The sequence below is a fragment of the Oncorhynchus mykiss genome, chromosome 23 (assembly GCF_057628025.1).
Source record: "Oncorhynchus mykiss isolate SJ-2025 chromosome 23, ASM5762802v1, whole genome shotgun sequence".
NCBI lineage: Eukaryota > Metazoa > Chordata > Actinopteri > Salmoniformes > Salmonidae > Oncorhynchus > Oncorhynchus mykiss.
The window spans coordinates 21885408-21904080 of NC_143044.1; the positions used below are offsets into that span (position 1 = coordinate 21885408).

At 43.3% G+C, this 18673-nt stretch overlaps 1 protein-coding gene across 1 annotated transcript in view; it reads right to left on the minus strand.

Annotated features, from left to right (window-relative positions):
- Positions 1 to 12737, minus strand: part of LOC110502576 (zinc transporter 6) — an 87870-nt gene extending 75133 nt beyond the window's left edge. The window contains exons 1-3 of the mRNA XM_021580716.3: positions 11833 to 12737; positions 3369 to 3415; positions 2951 to 3037 (exon numbers count right to left, since the gene is read on the minus strand). Of these exons, the coding sequence (XP_021436391.2) occupies positions 2951 to 3037; positions 3369 to 3415; positions 11833 to 12019 (321 nt within the window). The 5' untranslated portion in view covers positions 12020 to 12737. The remainder of the gene's footprint in view (positions 1 to 2950; positions 3038 to 3368; positions 3416 to 11832) is intronic.
- Between the last annotated feature and the right edge of the window lie 5936 nt (positions 12738 to 18673).

Consider the following 18673-nt stretch of genomic DNA (forward strand, 5'->3'; position numbering starts at 1 on the left):
TACTCCAAGTCTCAGAGCGAGTGATGTTTGAAACGCTATTAGTGCGCACCCCGCTAACTAGCTAGCCATTTCACTTCGGTTACACCAGCCTAATCTCGGGAGTTGATAGGCTTGAAGTCATAAACAGCGCAACGCACAACGGCGAGCTGCTGGCAAAACGCACGAAAGTGCTGTTTGAATGAATGCTTACGAGCCTGCTGCTGCCTACCATCGCTCAGTCAGATATTTGTATGCTTGTATGCTCAGTCAGATTATATGCAACGCAGGACACGCTAGATAAACTAGTAATATCATCAACCATGTGGAGTTAACTAGTGATTATGATTGATTGATTGTTTTTTTTTATAAGATAAGTTTAATGCTAGCTAGCAATTTACCTTGGCTTACTGCATTCGCGTAACAGGCAGTCTCCTCGCGGAGTGCAACGAGGCAGGTGGTTAGAGCGTTGGACTAGTTAACTTAGTTTGCAAGATTGAATCCCCCGGGCTGACAAGGTACAAATCTGTCGTTCTGCCCCTGAACGAGGCAGTTAACCCACCGTTCCTAGGCAGTCATTGAAAATACGAATGTGTTCTTAACTGACTTGCCTAGTTAAATAAAGATTAAATAAAGGTGTAAAAAATAAATAACCCTAAAGGTATCCAATAATAATATAGGCAAAATCGATGTCCAAAAATACCGATTTCCGGTTGTTATGAAAACTTGAAATTGGCCCTAATTAATTGGCCATTCCGATTAATCGGCCGACCTCTAGTCAGGATGCTCTCGATGGTGCAGCTATAGAACTTCTTGAGGATCTGAGGACACATGCCAAATCTTTTCAGTCTCCTGAGAGAGAATAGCCATTGTCGTACCCTCTTCGCAACTGTCTTGGTGTGTTTGGACCATGACAGTTTGTTGGTTATGTGGACACCAAGGAACTTGAGGCTCTTAACCTGCTCCACTACAGCCCCACCGATGAGAATGGGGGCGTGCTCGGCCCTCCTTTTCCTGTGTTCCACAATCATCTACTTTGTCTTGACCACACTGCCAGGTCACTGACCTCCTCCCTATAGGCTGTCTCATCGTTGTCGGTGATCACTGTTGTGTTGTTGGCAGACTTAATGATGGTGTTGGAGTCGGGCTTGCCATGCAGTCATGAGTAAACAGGGAGTACAGGAGGGGACTGAGTACGCAGAGGGCCACCCGCGTTGAGGATCAGCATGGTAGATTTGTTGTTCCCTACCCTTACCACTTGGGGCGACCCGTCAGGAAGTCCATGATCCAGTTGCAGAGAGAGGTGGTTAAGTCCCAGGGTCCTTAGCTAAGCGATGAACTTTGTGGGCACTACGGTGTTGAACGCTGAGCTGTAGTCAACGAATAGCATTCTCACGTAGGTGTTCCTTTTGTCCAGGTGGGAAAGGGCAGTTTGGAGTGCAATAGAGATTGCGTCATCTGTGGATCTGTTGGGGCGCTATACAAATTGGAGTGGGTCTAGGGTTTCTGGGATAATGGTGTTGATGTGAGCCATGACCAGCCTTTCAAAGCACTTCATGACTCCAGACGTGAGTGATACGGGTCGGTAGTCATTAAGGCAGGTTACCTTAGTGTTCTTGGGCACAGGGACTATGCTGATCTGCTTGAAACATGTTGGTATTACAGACTCGGTCAGGGACAGGTTGAAAATCTCAGTGAAACCATGCCTGCCCAGGACCTCCACATCTGGCTTCTTTACCTGTGGGATCATCGGAGACCAGCCACCCGTACAGCTGATGAAACTGAGGAGCATTTCTGTATGTAATAAAGCTCTTTTGTTGGAAAAAACGCATTCGGATTGGATGGCCCTGGCTCCCCATCAGGTGTGTCTATGCCCTGCCAGGCCCACCCATGTAACTCAGTAAAATCGTTGAGATTGTTGCATGTTGTGTTTATATTTTTGTTCAGTATAGCATAAAAAAAAATTAAAAATCATGATCAGGAAGAAAATGGTGCATGTTGATAACCAGCTAACGTTAGCTAGCTAGCTAACACCACAGATGAAAGGTTTAGTTATCATCAACTTTGCTAACATTTCACATAGCTATCTACTTAGCTAGCTAGCTTGCTTATTGCATGCATGTCTGGGCAAGTCGATAAGTCGCCTTATTATTAGTGAATAAACTAAACTAATATTTGCAACATGTTCAATTTTGGTCAATGTGTCAATTCATCAGTTTCTAAATACTGAGCTAGCCTGCTTCTGATTTTCCCAGCTACACATTCCTAGGCACTACTACCGATGCAAAGTTTTTTTAAGACATTACATTTACTGATTCATACATTGCTACAAGCAGTAGGTGTCATTTTTAGAGTTAGCGATCTAGCTATCTAGAGTTGGCCATCTATTTTGAGTTTCCACTTCCTCAGGTGGTTAATTGAATTAGGCCTATATGTAATATTAGTGCACATAAAGATTAAGGCAAATTCATCTCTATTCTGCAGCATAATTTTAACAGTAAATTATAGCAAGAATAGTCTAATTGTCAACCTAAAATTCATGACAATCACTGGATTAGGATGAATATTAAAATATGTTGAATCATGCATTCCTGCCTGGACCTGTTAGAGGTAACAACGAATTTAATGAATACCATCTCAGTAGTCTATTATCACACTTCTTAATAAAGCATTGTGAATGACTTAATGATTGACTACTCACTTTTCTATTGTGTGACGCTGCAAAATATTTTTGGGGTGGTGTAACCAAATAATGGGCTGCTGCCCCCAACTAAAAACGTTTGAACGATTAACATGGTGTTAGGGTGCTTGCCTATGAAATGAGGTGTCTAAACAGCTTACCAGAATAATGCAATAATAAAGTAAGTGTCATTATACAGGGATGAGGAATTCCAAAACAAAGAGCACTGTGGGACAGTTGTCTCTGTGGCATGTTAATGTACACGCATGCACACACCCCTTACTAATTCCTTACCCGTCTGTCTGAAGTCACCAAGCGGAATTCTTGAGAGAGTTTCCCAAAGAAGGATCTGTGCGCCTTCCGGAATGGGTGTATAGTGCCCTGTGGGTACCACACAAACACACAGTCACATGGTAGGATGTGAGATTAAGGACTCAGAGAGAAGCACCACCATCTAGTGTTTATGCTTTGTATTTAGCTACAGTATGGAAATGTTCTTGACAGAGTACAGCTCACTAATAAATCACCTAAATGAATACTATAAAGTCAGGGAGCATCGGAAATGGCAAAAACAATGGATGGAGGAATTTTTTCTCTCACATTTTTTTCAGTAACGCCCTCCGGACCTCGTTAAAGAACAAATGTGGCTAAATGAGTTCGACATCCCTGCTTTAGACCCTATCAACTGGTGTTTTGAATAAGGAAAACTTACCAGCGAATACGTGTCAGTTTCTTGCTTTTTTCTGTGGATTGGGATATCTGCAAAGAAAGTATTTGGTTATGAAAAATGAAAAACAACAGATGACTGATGTGGACTGTACACAAAGTGAAGTTTAATCCAACTTTATTTTCAAGATACCAGGACGACGCATGTCTGACTATGCATGTTTTTCAAAATGTCACCAATAACCTGGTTGGTCTGGTTTAAACTGGCCATACATTAGACCATTTTTAACTGCGATTTTGCCATGATTTGTATTTATTTATTTCACCTTTATTTAACCAGGTAGGCAAGTTGAGAACAAGTTCTCATTTACAACTGCGACCTGGCCAAGATAAAGCAAAACAGTGCAAAACAAACAACAGAGTTACACATGGAATAAACAAACATACAATAATACAATAGAAAAAGTCTCTATACAGTGTGTGCAAATTAGGTAGGATAACGGAGGTAAGGCAATAAATAGGCCATAGTGGTGAAATAATTACAATTAAACACTGGAGTGATAGATGTGCAGAAGATGAGTGTACAAGTAGAGATACTGGAGTGCAAAGGAGCAAAATAAATAAAATAGATAACAGTATGGGGATGAGGTAGTTGGATAGGCTAATTACAGATGGGCTATGTACAGGTACAGTGACCTTTGAGCTGCTCTGACAGCTGGTGCTTAAAGTTAGTAAGGGAGATATGAGTCTCCAGCTTCAGTGATTTTTGCAGTTCGTTCGGGTCATTGGCAGCAGAGAACTGGAAAGACAGGCGGCCAAAGGAGGAATTGGCTTTGGAGGTGACCAGTGAAATATACCTGTGGAGCGTGTGCTACGGGTGGGTGTTGCTATGGTGACCAGTGAGCTGAGATAAGGCGGGGCTTTACCTAGCAAAGACTTATAGATGACCTCGAGCCACTGGGTTTGGCGACGAATATGAAGTGAGGACCAGCCAACGAGAGCATACAGGTCGCAATGGTGGGTAGTATTTGGGGAATTGGTGACAAAACAGATGGCACTGTGATAGACTGCATCCAATTTGCTGAGTAGAGTATTTTTTAAATGACATCGCCGAAGTCAAGGATCGGTAGGATAGTCCGTTTACGAGGGTGTTTGGCAGCATGAGTGAAGGATGCTTTGTTGTGAAATAAGAAGCTGATTCTAGATTTAAATTTTGGATTGGAGATGCTTAATGTGAGTCTGGAACGAGAGGTTACAGTCTAACCAGACACCTAGGTATTTGTAGTTGTCCACATATTCTAAGTCAGAACAGTCCAGAGTAGTGATGCTGGGCGGGCGGGCAGGTGTAGGCAGCGATCGGTTGAAGAACATGCATTTAGTTTTACTTGCATTTAAGAGCAGTTGGATGCCACGGCAGGAGTGTTGTATGGCATTGAAGCTCATCTGGAGGTTAGTTACCACAGTGTCCAAAGAAGGGCCAGAAGTATACAGAATGGTGTCATCTGCATAGAGGTGGATCAGAGAGTCACCAGCAGCAAGAGCGACATCATTGATGTATACAGAGAAAAGAGTCGGCCCGAAAATTGAACTCTGTGCCACCCCCATAGAGACTGCCAGAGGTCTAGACAACAGGCCCTCCGATTTGACACACTGAACTCTATCAGAGAAGTAGTTGGTGAACCAGGCGAGGCAATCATTTGAGAAACCAAGGCTGTTGAGTCTGCCAATAAGAATGTGGTGATTGACAGAGTCGAAAGCCTTGGCCAGGTCGATGAATACAGCTGCACAGTATTGTCTCTTATCGATGGCAGTTATGATATCGTTTAGGACCTTGAGCGTGGCTGAGGTGCACCCATGACCAGCTCAGAAACCAGATTGCATAGGGGAGAAGGTACGTTGGGATTTGAAATGGTCGATGATCTGTTTGTTAACTTGGATTTCGAAGACCTTAGAAAGGTAGGGTAGGATAGATATAGGTCTGTAGCAGTTTGGGTCGAGAGTAGAGGTCGACCGATTATGATTTTTCATAATATAGGCACTTTAGTATTGCCAATTGATATTTGAAATGCTATTAGCACACACCCCGCTAACTAGCTAGCCATTTCACATTGGTTACACGAGCCTAATCTCGGGAGTTGATAGGCTTGAAGTCATAAATAGCTTCTGGCAAACGCACGAAAGTGCTGTTTGAATTAATACTTACAAGCCTGCTGGTGCCTACCATCGCTCAGTCAGACTGCTCTATCAAATCATACTTAGTTATAACATGATAACACACAGAAATACGAGCCTTAGGTCATTAATATGGTCCAATCCGGAAACTATCATCTCGAAAACAAGACGTTTATTCTTTCAGTGAATTCCGTAATTTATCTAACGGGTGGCATCCATAAGTCTAAATATTCCTGTTACATTGCACAACTTTCAATGTTATGTCATAATTATGTAAAATTCTGGCAAATTAGGCCGGCCCAAACTGTTGCAAACACACGGACTCTGCGTGCAATAAACGCAAGAGAAGTGACAATTTCACCTGGTTAATATTGCCTGCTAACCTGGATTTATTTTAGCTAAATATGCAGGTTTAAAAATATATACTTCTGTGTATTGATTTTAAGAAAGGCATTGATGTTTATGGTTAGGTACACATTGGAGCAACAATACGCACCGCATCGATTATATGCAACACAGGACACGCTAGATAAACTAGTAATACCATCAACCATGTGGAGTTAACTAGTGATTATGATTGATTGATTGTTTGTTTTTTATAAAATAAGTTTAATGCTAGCCAAGCAACTTACCTTGGCTTACTGCATTTGTGTAACAGGTAGTCTCCTCGTGGAGTGCAATGTAATCAGGTGGTTAGAGCGTTGGACTAGTTAACTAAGGTTGCAAGATTTAATCCCGAGCTGACAAGGTAAAAATCTGTCGTTCTGCCCCTGAAATACAGATTTCCGATTGTATGAAAACTTGAAATCGGCCATTCCGATTAATCGGAGTGTCTCCCCCTTTGAAGAGGGGGATGACCGTGGCAGCTTTCCATTCTTTGGGGATCTCAGACGATACCAAAGAAAGGTTGAACCGGCTAGTAATAGGGGTTGCAACAATTTCGGCTGATCATTTAAAAAAGTTTGTGTCCAGATTATCTAGCCCGGCTGATTTGTAGGGGTCCAGATTTTGCAGCTCTTTCAGAACATGGGGGTGGTATCGTCAAGTTGCTGTGGGGGGTGCAGGGCTGTTGACCAGGATAGGGGTAGCCAGGTGGAAAGCATGGCCAGCTGTAGAAAAATGCTTCTTGAAATTATCAATTATCGGGGATTTATCGGTGGTGTTTCCTAGCCTCAGTGCAGTGGGCAGCTGGGAGGAGGTGCTCTTATTCTCCATGGACTTTACAGTATCCCAGAACTTTTTGGAGTTTGTGCTACAGGATGCAAATTTCTGTTTGAAAATGCTAGCCTTTGCTTTCCTAACGGACTGTGTATAGAGTGAGGCTAAAAAGTATTTAGTCAGCCACCAATTGTGCAAGTTCTCCCACTTAAAAAGACGAGAGAGGCCTATAATTTTCATCCGAGGTACACTTCAACTATGACAGGCAAAATGAGAAAAAATCCAGAAAATCACATTGTAGGATTTTTTATGAATTTATTTGCAAATTATGGTGGAAAATAAGTATTTGGTCACCTACAAACAAGCAAGATTTCTGGCTCTCACAGACCTGTAACTTCTTCTTTAAGAGGCTCCTCTGTCCTCCACTCGTTACCTGTATTAATGCCACCTGTTTGAACTTATCAGTATAAAAGACCTGTCCACAACCTCAAATAGTCACACTCCAAACTCCACTATGGCCAAGACCAAAGAGCTATCAAAGGACACCAGAAACAAAATTGTAGACCTGCACCAGGCTGGGATAGACTGAATCTGCAATAGGTAAGCAGCTTGGTTTGAAGAAATCAACTGTGGGAGCAATTATTAGGAAATGGAAGACATACAAGACCATTGATAATCTCTCTCGATCTGGGGCTCCCCGCAAGATCTCACCCCGTGGGGTCAAAATGATCACAAGAACGGTGAGCAAAAATCCCAGAACCACACGGGGGGACCTAGTGAATGACCTGCAGAGAGCTGGGACCAAAGTAACAAAGCCTACCATCAGTAACACACTACGCCGCCAGGGACTCAAATCCTGCAGTGCCAGACGTGTCCCCCTGCTTAAGCCAGTACATGCCCAGGCCCATCTGAAGATTGCTAGAGAGCATTTGGATGATCCAGAAGAAGATTGGGAGAATGTCATATGGTCAGATGAAACCAAAATATAACTTTTTGGTAAAAACTCAACTCGTCCTGTTTGGAGGACAAAGAATGCTGAGTTGCATCCAAAGAACACCATCATGCTTTGGGGCTGTTTTTCTGCAAAGGGACCAGGACGACTGATCCGAGTAAAGGAAAGAATAAATGGGGCCATGTATCGTGAGATTTTGAGTGAAAACCTCCTTCTATCAGCAAGGGCATTGAAGATGAAACGTGGCTGGGTCTTTCAGCATGACAATGATCCCAAACACACCACCCGGGCAATGAAGGAGTGGCTTTGTAAGAAGCATTTCAAGGTCCTGGAGTGGCCTAGCCAGTCTCCAGATCTCAACCCCATAGAAAATCTTTGGAGGGAGTTGAAAGTCTGTGTTGCCCAGCAACAGCCCCAAAACGTCACTGCTCTAGAGGAGATCTGCATGGAGGAATGGGCCAAAATACCAGCAACAGTGTGTGAAAACCTTGTGAAGACTTATAGAAAACATTTGACCTCTGTCATTACCAACAAAGGGTATATAACAACGTATTGAGATAAACTTTTGTTATTGACCAAAAACATATTTTCCACCGTGCGCAAGACTTGAAAAGTAGCGTCCTCTATTGAAAACAGATAGACCCATCTTCAATTTGATCGATTATTAACGTTTAAAAATACCTAAAATTGTATTACAAAAGTAGTTTGAAATGTTTTGGCAAAGTTTACAGGCAACTTTTGATATATTTTGTAGTGACGTTGCGCAATTTGGAAGCTGTTTTTTTCTGGATCAAACGCGCCAAATAAATTAACATTTTGGATATATATGGACGGAATTAAATCGAACAAAAGGACCAATTGTGATGTTTATGGGACATATTGGAGTGCCAACAAAAGAAGCTCGTCAAAAGGTAAGGCATGTTTTATATTTTATTTCTACGTTTTGTGTAGCGCCTGCAGGGTTGAAATATGCTACTCTTTGTTTACTGTTGTGCTATCATCAGATAATAGCTTTTTATGCTTTCGCCGAAAAGCATTTTTAATATCTGACATGTTAAAGGAGCAGGTTTCTGGGCGCGATATAATAAATTCAAGGCATAATGTACAGACAAAGGTATGGTAGGATGTGAATACAGTGGAGGTAAACCTATGCACTGAGTGACGATGAGAGAGATATTGTCTCTCGAAACAATTTAAACCAGGTGAGGTCACTGCATGTGTGGGAGTTGGAATTAAAGGGTTAACTAAGGTGTATTGAGCAAGGCTAGAGGCTCTACAGTGAAATAAGGCAATAATCACTAACCAAAACAGCAATGGACAAGGCATATTGACATTAGGGAGAGGCATGCGTAGCCGAGTAATCATAGGGTCCAGTGAGTGGCTCGGGCCAGAGACACGGTGATTCAGGCAGCTAGCGTGCCGTGGATAGCAAGCTAGCAGAAGGGCCTTAGAGGGACGTTGCGATGGAGGAAAGTCTGTTGTAGCCCCCTCGTGCTGTTATGTCTGCAGACCAGTTGTCGTGGATCAGCAGGGCTTTGTGTGGTAAAAGTTATCCAGGTCAATTGGCAGAATAGGTATAGTGGCCAAAGAATTTGTATGATGGGCCTCTTAAGCGAACAGTCCAATATGCTCTAGACAGCTAGCGGGCCACGGCTAGCAAGCTAGCAGGTGGGCATTCAGGGGACGTCGCAACGGAGGAGCCAGTTTGGGATCCACAACAAATTCCGGGGACTGCAGGTACATCCTAACATCGTAGGCTACAACCAAGACGTTGTAGGTCGCATAATGTGAGCGAGTGAAAGACGTGCAATTATGGGACTTGCGCTCTGCTGATCAGAATCTTAGGTCCCGATTACTTCTCTGGCATGCCAGAAATTTCCGGTCGTATCTTGTGCAGCGAGGGGGTGCTACGATGCGACAATGGAAGATGAAGCTGCAGTAGATAGCTGCAGTATTACGGGCTCCTGACCAATTCTTCTATTTTGTATGTTTTTTTAAAAGTTGATTGTCATTTTTACATCATATTTCCGCCATCATTTCATATGACCAGCTTCTGGACATCACAACAGCGATCACTAACTTCAATTTGGTTGAAGGTTTCTACTTCAATGAGTCGGCATCTCTGGAAGTGCTCCTTCTGGACCAGGGCCTAATCCCCGGTACTTGAAAGAGGAAGACATAGCACAAGAGAGGCAAACGAGCGGGCTGCCTGACGAGACTACATCAGCAACTAAATAAACCGCTTATACCTTCCTTTCTATTGGCGAACATACAACCACTAGAGAACTGGACGAGTTCCGTTCAACGGGACCTGAAGACTTGTAATATCCTATGTTTCTCGGAGTCATGGTTGAACAAGAACATGGATAACACACATCTAGATGGTTTTTCTATAGATCGTCTCGACCGAACAGCAGCTTCGGGTAAGGTTAAGGGGGAGATGTGTGTCTGCTGGGGCGTGATCTCTAAATTTAAGGAAGTCTTGGGGTTTTGCTCATCTGAGATAGAATCCCTCATGATAAGCTGCAGACAATACTATTTACCAAGCGAGTTTATCTATATTTTTAACTGTCTATGTGATGAGACAAAAGAGGTAGTGAAATAGGGTCAATGCATATATTACTGGTAGCTATTTGGTTAACTATTTAATTAAGTAACTATTTATCAGTTTTATGGCTTGGGGGTTGAAGCTGTTCCGGATCCTGTTGGTTCCAGACTTGGTGCATCTGTACCATTTTCCATGCGATAGCATAGAGAACAGTCTATGACTTGGGTGGTTAGAGTCTTTGACAATTTTTTGGGCCTTCCTCTGACACTGCCTGGTATAGTTCATTGATGGCAGGGAGCTTGGCCCCAGTGACGTACTGGGCCATATGCACTACCCTCTGTAGCACCTTTTGGTCGGATGCCAAGCAGTTGCCATATACTCAGCGGTGATGCAGCCAGTCAAGATGCTCTCAATGGTGCAGCTGTATAACCTTTTGAGGATCTAAGGGCCCATGCTACATTTTTTTCAGCATCTTGACTGTCCAAGAATGAATCAGACTTGTGGAGGTCTACAAGTTTTTTTCTGATGTCTTGGCTGATGTCTTTTGATTTTCCCATGATGTCAAGCAAAGAGGCACTAAGTTTGAAGGTAAGCCTTGAAATACATCCACAGGTACACCTCCAATTGACTCAAATTATGTCAATTAGCCTATCAGATGCTTCTAAAGCCATGACATAATTTTCTGAAATTTTCCAAACTGTTTAAAGGCACAGTTAACTTAGTGTACATAAACGTCTGACCCACTGAAATTGTGATATAGGGAATTATAAGTGAAATAATCTGTCTACAAACAATTGTTGGACAAATTACTTGTGCCATGCACAAAATAGATTTGCCATAACTTTGCCATAACCGACTTGCCATAACTATAGTTTGTTTACAATAAATGTTTGGAGTGGTTGAAAATCTAGTTTTAATGACTGGTATGTAACTTCCGACTTCAACTGTATAGCTGCTTCGGTCAGAGGCGGAAAAGGAAGCGAGACATCGCACTCCCGCATTTGTTCTGGTTGAAATACAGACCAGAGATACTGTATATAACAATGAGAGTTGTCCCAACGGCGGGAATAAGCAGAATCGCTGTATTCCTATGACAGGAGTGGACCCTCTCTGACAAAACGCAGATTCTAATGAAATTGTGCCTATGTGAGAGCAAACCGGTTAAGCAGACCAGAACTTACCCTTTTTTTCCTATGGTAAACGGCCTGAGTTGGACATCTTAATTTTATCCACCATCTTTGCTTTGGTTTCCTGGCCTTGCTAAACTTTTTAACGTTGAGATATATATATATTTTTTATTATTGTACTTTTTATTATTAAGAACAAATCAATACAAAAAGTACATGAGGGAACACAAGTATATATAAAGAATATACAAAGGACAACGTTACATAGCGTTCGTTAGATGATAGAGCATTGCTAACGTTAGTTAGCTTTGCCACGGAATTCAGGTAAACTCTAAAGCAAATATTGTCTTAGCTAGTGTATTTTATTCATTGCCAAAGTGAAGATTTAGCTAGCTCGCTACTAGCGACACACAGTTGTGGAAAGAGGCTTCACAGCTGTATATGGTGCTAGCTAAACGTGGCTAGACAGCTAGCTAGTTACTCCAACTAAATTGCATTGCACTGGCTAGCTAGCATAACTAGCTAGCTAGCTACCGGTAACGTTAGCAGCTACCTGAGTCGTTGATGTTGACAACGTCCACCGCCACCATGTCAGGTTTATCAAGGGGACCAACTTTCCTCTCGGTCACCCCGGACGGCACCACGTCCGGCTTGGAACCGAATTTTCTGGGGTAGAAGTCCCCAACATTGTGATACGATAGTCCTGATGGAGACGTGGACATGCCACCGTCCATCGCCATTTTTTACTCTTCAGCCACAAAATGAATCGATTGAACTGTCAAAAGCCTGCGCAAATGCACAGATCTGTAAATAATATAATCGTGATGTAACCTTAGCTCTTGGCTAAGCCAAAATAAGATTGTTTACAATGCTTAGAAGTCAGTGATTTCAGCGCGTAATACAACGGAAGTCGAGAAAATACATTTTTTGTCGCAATTTTTTTTGCTAATTTTGCTGTTTTAATTCAATCACAGATCTCTGAATGATAAATTGAAAGCCCACTTTCTGTTTGAAATAAAATTGTAGTTATGTTGGTGGTTGATAAGAAAAATATAGATACACATTTCCAACATAGTTGCGATCAATGTTGGAAATGTAGCTATTTTTTACCATTCTGTCTTTTTTTTGTTGAGAAAATCGTAATTAAAGTTGCCATTTGAAAATTAGGTCTTTTTATGATCCATGAACTGTACACGACACAGACAATTACCTAGCTAGCAAAATGTAGTTGAAAAGACTGCTATGCCCGACGTCCAATCTACAGTCGGTTTTGGTTGCAAGATGAAAAGACAGAATCTTTCATGTCATTGAAAAGACGACTACAAAGATGTCCGTCTACATTCGGTTTTCGTTGAAAAGACGTTTCAGGTCATTTCAACGTACACATGTAAACAGTATATTTTTTAAATGGTCTTTGGCTGGCAGGCGATGTATATCAGACTGTATCCCACGGGTTATGACAAAACATTTATTTCCACTGCTCTAATTATGTTGGTAACCAGTTTATAATAGCAATAAGGCACCTCTGGGTGTTGCGTAGTGCCCAAGAACAGCCCTTAGCCGTGGTATATTGGCCATATGCCCAGTGACGTTTTCAGTAGAGGTCTACTGATTATGATTTTTCAACGCCAATACCGATACCGATTATTGGAGGACCAAAAAAAGCCGATACCGATTAATTGGCACATTTTTTTAAATGTATTTGTAATAATGACAATTACAACAATACTGAACGAACACTTATTTTAACTTAATATAATACACCAATAAAATCAATTTAGCCTCAAATAAATAATGAAACATGTTCAATTTGGTTTAAATAATGCAAAAACTAAGTGTTGGAGAAGAAAGTAAAAGTGCAATATGTGCCATGTAAGAAAGCTAATTCCTTGCTCAGAACATGAGAACATATGAAAGCTGGTGGTTCCTTTTAACATGAGTCTTCAATATTCTCAGGTAAGTTTTAGGTAGTGGTTATTCTAGGAATTATAGGACTATTTCTTTCTATACCATTTGTATTTCATTAACCTTTGACTATTGGATGTTCTTATAGGCACTTTAGTATTGCCAGTGTAACAGTATAGCTTCGCTCCTGCCTGGGCTCGAACCAGGAAAACATCGACAACAGCCACCCTCGAAGCAACGTTACCCATGCAGAGTTAGGGGAACAACCACTCCAAGTCTCAGAGCGAGTGACGTTTGAAACGCTATTAGTGCGCACCCCGCTAACTAGCTGGACATTTCACATTGGTTACACGAGCCTGATAGGCTTGAAGTCATTAACAGCTGCTGGCAAACGCACAAAAGTGATGTTTGAATGAATGCTTACGAGCCTGCTGGTGCCTACCATCGCTCAGTCAGACTGCTCTATCAAATCATAGACTTAGTTATAACATGATAACACACAGAAATACGAGCCTTAGGTCATCAATATAGTCGAATCCAGAAACTATCATCTCGAAAACAAGACGTTTATTCTTTCAGTGAAATATGGAACCGTTCCGTATTTTCTCTAACGGGTGGCATCCATAAGTCTAAATATTCCTGTTACATTGCACAACCTTCAATGTTATGTCATAATTATGTAAAATTCTGGCAAATTAGGTGGCCCAAACTGTTGCATATACACTGACTCTGCGTGCAATGAACGCAAGATAAGTGACACAATTTCACTTGGTTAATATTGCCTGCTAACCTGGATTTATTTTAGCTAAATATGCAGGTTTAAAAATACGTACTTCTGTGTATTGATTTTAAGAAAGGCATTGATATTCATGGTTAGGTACACATTGGAGCAACAATACGCACCGCATCGATTATATGCAACACAGGACACACTAGATAAACTAGTAATATCATCAACCATGTGTAGTTAACTAGTGATTATGATTGATTGATTGTTTTTTTAGAAGATAAGTTTAATGCTAGCTAGCAACTTACCTTGGCTTACTGCATTTGTGTAACAGGCAGGCTCCTTGTGGAGTGTAATGTAATCAGGTGGTTCCAGCGTTGGACTAGTTAACTGTAAGGTTGCAGGATTGAATCCCCCGAGCTAACAATGTAAAAATCTGTCATTCTGCCCCTGAACGAGACAGTTAACCCACCGTTCCTCGGCCGTCATTGAAAATAAGAATGTGTTCTTAACTGACTTGCCTAGTTAAATAAAGATTAAATATAGGTGTAAAAAATACAGATTTCCGATTGTTATGAAAACTTGAAATATGCCCTAATTTCTCGGCCATTCCATTTAATCGGTCGACCTCTAGTTTTTAGCATGTAAAATCTTGGTGGGGCAAACTCCCAAACATTTTTTTAGATGCATGCCAGCAAAGACACTAAACAACACTAAACAATATATTAATTGCACTATAATGGCGACAAGCAGTGCCCACAAACTGTTCTTGTTCTGAGAAATGATGGCTATTCCATGCGAGAAATTGCCAAGAAACTGAAGATCTCGTACAATGCTGTGTACTACTCCCTTCACAGAACAGCGCAAACGGGCTCTAACCAGAATAGAAGGAGTAGTGGGAGGCCCGAATGCACAACTTAGCAAGAGGACATGTACATTTGTCACAGTCGTCCTCTTCATCTGAAGAGGAGAGGCGAGAAGGATCGGAGGACCAAAATGCGGCGTGGTATGTGTTCATCATGAATTTTAATAAAGAAAACACTGAAACACTTTACAAAACAATAAACTAAATAACAACCGTGAAGCTAATGAGAACTGTGCTGACACAAGCAATCAACATTGACAATCACCCACAAACAAACAGTGAAACCCAGGCTACCTCAGTATGATTCTCAATCAGAGACAACTAATGACACCTGCCTCTGATTGAGAACCATACTAGGCCGAAACATAGAAATCCCAAAATCATAGAAAAACAAACATAGACTGCCCACCCCAACTCACGCCCTGACCATACTAAATAATGACAAAAACAACAGAAATAAAGGTCAGAACGTGACAGTACCCCCCCCCCCCCAAAGGTGCGGACTCCGGCCGCAAAACCTTAACCTATAGGGGAGGGTCTGGGTGGGCGTCTGTCCGTGGTGGCGGCTCTGGCGCGGGACGTGGACCCCACTTCACCATAGTCTTAGTCCGCCTCATTGTCCGCCTCCGTGGCTTCCTAACCACGGCGACCCTTCTAAATGACCGCACTGGACGGAGGGGCAGCTCGGGACAGAGGGGCAGCTCGGGACAGAGGGGCAGCTGGGGACAGAGGGGCAGCTGGGGACAGAGGGGCAGCTCAGGACAGAGGCGCAGAAGTTCTGGCAGCGCCGGACAGGCGGGAGACTCTGGCAGCACCGGACTGAGGGGCTCTGGCGCCTCTGGACTGAGGGGCTCTGGCGCCTCTGGAGCGAGACTCTGGCAGCGCCGGACTGGCGGGAGACTCCGGCAGCGCCGGACAGGCGGGAACACCTGTAGGGAGGAGACAGAGAGACAGCCTGGTGCGTGGGGCTGCCCACAGGAGACCTCCAGGAGGCTTGGTGTTAGGAGGAGGCACCTGAAGGACCGGGCTGTGGGGGAGCACTGGAGCTCTGGTGCGCAGCCTTGGCACCACTCCCCCAGGCTGGATCACTACTCTAGCCCGGACCCTCCAGAGTGCAGGCACAGGTTGAACCAGGCTGTGGGTAAGCACTGGAGATCTAGTGCCTACTACACGCACCTCTCCCTTAGGCTCCACTCCCACATTTGCCCGGCAGAGCGGAGCACAGGCATAGGATGCACTGCAACCTCCCAGCACCCCGGAGACAGTACGCAGAGCCGGCGCAGGATACCCTGGACCAAAACTGCGTACCGGCGACCAGACACGCTGAGCAGGCACCATACGCCCTGGCTCGATGCCCACACTCGCATGACACTTTCGGGGGGCTGCCCTATAGCGCATCGGGCTATGGGCACGTACTGGCGACACCGTGCAGTAACGCGCTGCCTCCTCATATCGCCGCCACTCAGCTTTCGCTGCTTCCAGCTCTGCTTTGGGGAGGCGATATTCCCCAGCCTGTGCCCAGGGTCCCTCTCCGTTCAATATCTCCTCCCATGTCCAGGAGTCCTGTGATGCTGGCCGCTGTTGCTGCTCCTGCTGCTGCTTTTGCTGCAGCTGCTGTTTACCACGCCGCTTGGTCCTTGGTTGGTGGGTGATTCTGTCACGCTGGTGGGGGGGGCTTTGTATGTTCTATGTTTTGTTTGGTCAGGGTGTGATCTGAGTGGGCATTCTATGTTGGATGTCTTGTTTGTCTGTTTATGTGTTTGGGCCTGATATGGTTCTCAATCAGAGGCAGGTGTTAGTCATGGTCTCTGATTGGGAGCCATATTTAGGTAGCCTGTTTTGTGTTGGGTTTTGTGGGTGATTGTAGCTGTCTTTGTGTTTGTTACACCAGATAGGGCTGTTTTCGGTTTTTCGCGTTTCTTGTCTTTGTATATTGTTCTATTTTCATCTTTATTAAAGATGTATCAAAATAACCACGCTACGTTTTGGTCCGCCTCTCCTTCAACAGAAGAAAGCCGTGACAACATTAGAGTGTCTAGTTTGAGAAACAGACACCTCACAAGTCCTCAACTGGCAGCTTCATAAAATAGTACCCGCAAAACACCAGTCTCAACATCAACAGTGAAGAGGCGACTCCGGGATGCTGGCCTTCTAGGCAGAATTGCAAAGAAAAAGCCATATCTCAGACTGGCCAATAAAATATTAAGATGGGCAACAGAACAAAAAGAACACAGACACTGGACAGAGGAACTCTGCCTAGAAGGCCAGCATCCCGGAGTCGTCTCTTCACTGGCAATCCGCCTGCTCCTTCTGACAGCGAATGGCACGCTGGAGCCTCACATGAGAATTGTTCCACACCTCTTCTGCGCGCCTGAACCACTCGTTCACCACAGGAGCTTTGGTCTGGCTCGGAGTTCATGAGGCCAGGACTGTCTGGTAACCCTGAACACACTGGAAGCGAGTCAGCCCGGTGGGGGAAGGGCGCAATGAATTCTGGGCATATTCCGTTCAAGGAAGGAATCGGGCCCACTACCCCTGCCGGTCCTGGCAGTGACTACTCAGGAACATCCCCAACTCCTGGTTCATCCTCTCCATCTGCCCGTTAGACTGAGGCCAGTACCCAGAGGTGAGGCTGACCGTGACCCCCAGCTTCTCCATAAAGGCTTTCCATACCAGTCACGTGAATTGGGGGCCACGGTCGGAGACGATATCCTAGCTGGTAAATTCACTCTGCCTATCTACTCTGATTTCAGACCACGGGTAAGATTGTCAAGCTAGCTACATTTTAAGATATTACACAATGCTAATTTTGACATGAAGTATTTTCAAGCTAGCTAGCTAACATTAGCTGACTGGCTCGTTAGCTAACATTATGTGTATTATCATATTTTTCGTATCTCATACCCATTTGCTTTGCTTGTTATAGACACATGTTGGCTAGCTAACATTGGACCTGGATGGTTAGCTACCTGCAGAATCATGCAGGGTAGTCACGTCATGAGTTGTGATTATGGTTCATTGTTAAGATAGCTAGCTACGTGTCTTATCAAAAAACTCCCCAACAACTCTGGGAGGAATTGGAACGGCGACTGATGTTGGAACAATAGCAACAATAGAAGAAACAAGATATACACAAGGCAAACTTCTATATATATATTTATTAGCTAGATATGTGACTCATAATAATCTAGCTAGCCGACTAGTTAAACAGACAAAAATGACCTAAAACAAATTTTATACAAGGTCAATGTATATTTTTTGTGGGTAGATAGCTAACAATTATTCGTGCCTATTAATGAGATGTGAATAAGCAACATTTCATTCTGAAGTCTGAGTGCATTTTCTCTTGCTTCAGCTCAAATTTCTTTGCATACTTTCCGTTGAAGCTTGCATCGATGCATGCTTAAAAATATCTACAAACAGTGTACGCATTCGAGAACTGCCTTCCATACTCCGTTTTGCATACTTTTTATTTGGACTCTTAGTCCGACCCTCCGTGCTCCAATCGGTGTGCTCGGAGCACGGTAGTATGAATTTTGAGAAACAACCTTAGTTTAAGTTTAGTATCACTTTTCAACCAATCCAGTGCATTTTTGTTGAAAATGAAAAATTATTAAATCAACAATAAGTCAAAGGATAACTACTGAAAACTGAAACAAACAAAGACAAAACAGATCAATCCCACTTTTCATAGAAAGCCAAGTTGTCCAGGTCCTAAGGCAGCAAAGTATCCCCAAACCATCACACTACCACCACAATGCTTGACCGTTGGTATGAGGTTCTTACTGTGGAATGCAGTGTTTGGTTTTCGCCAGACATAATGGGCACCATGTTGTCAAAAAAGTTGACTCAAGTTTGCCAAAAAGCAGCTGGAGGCACCTGGATGATCATCAAGAC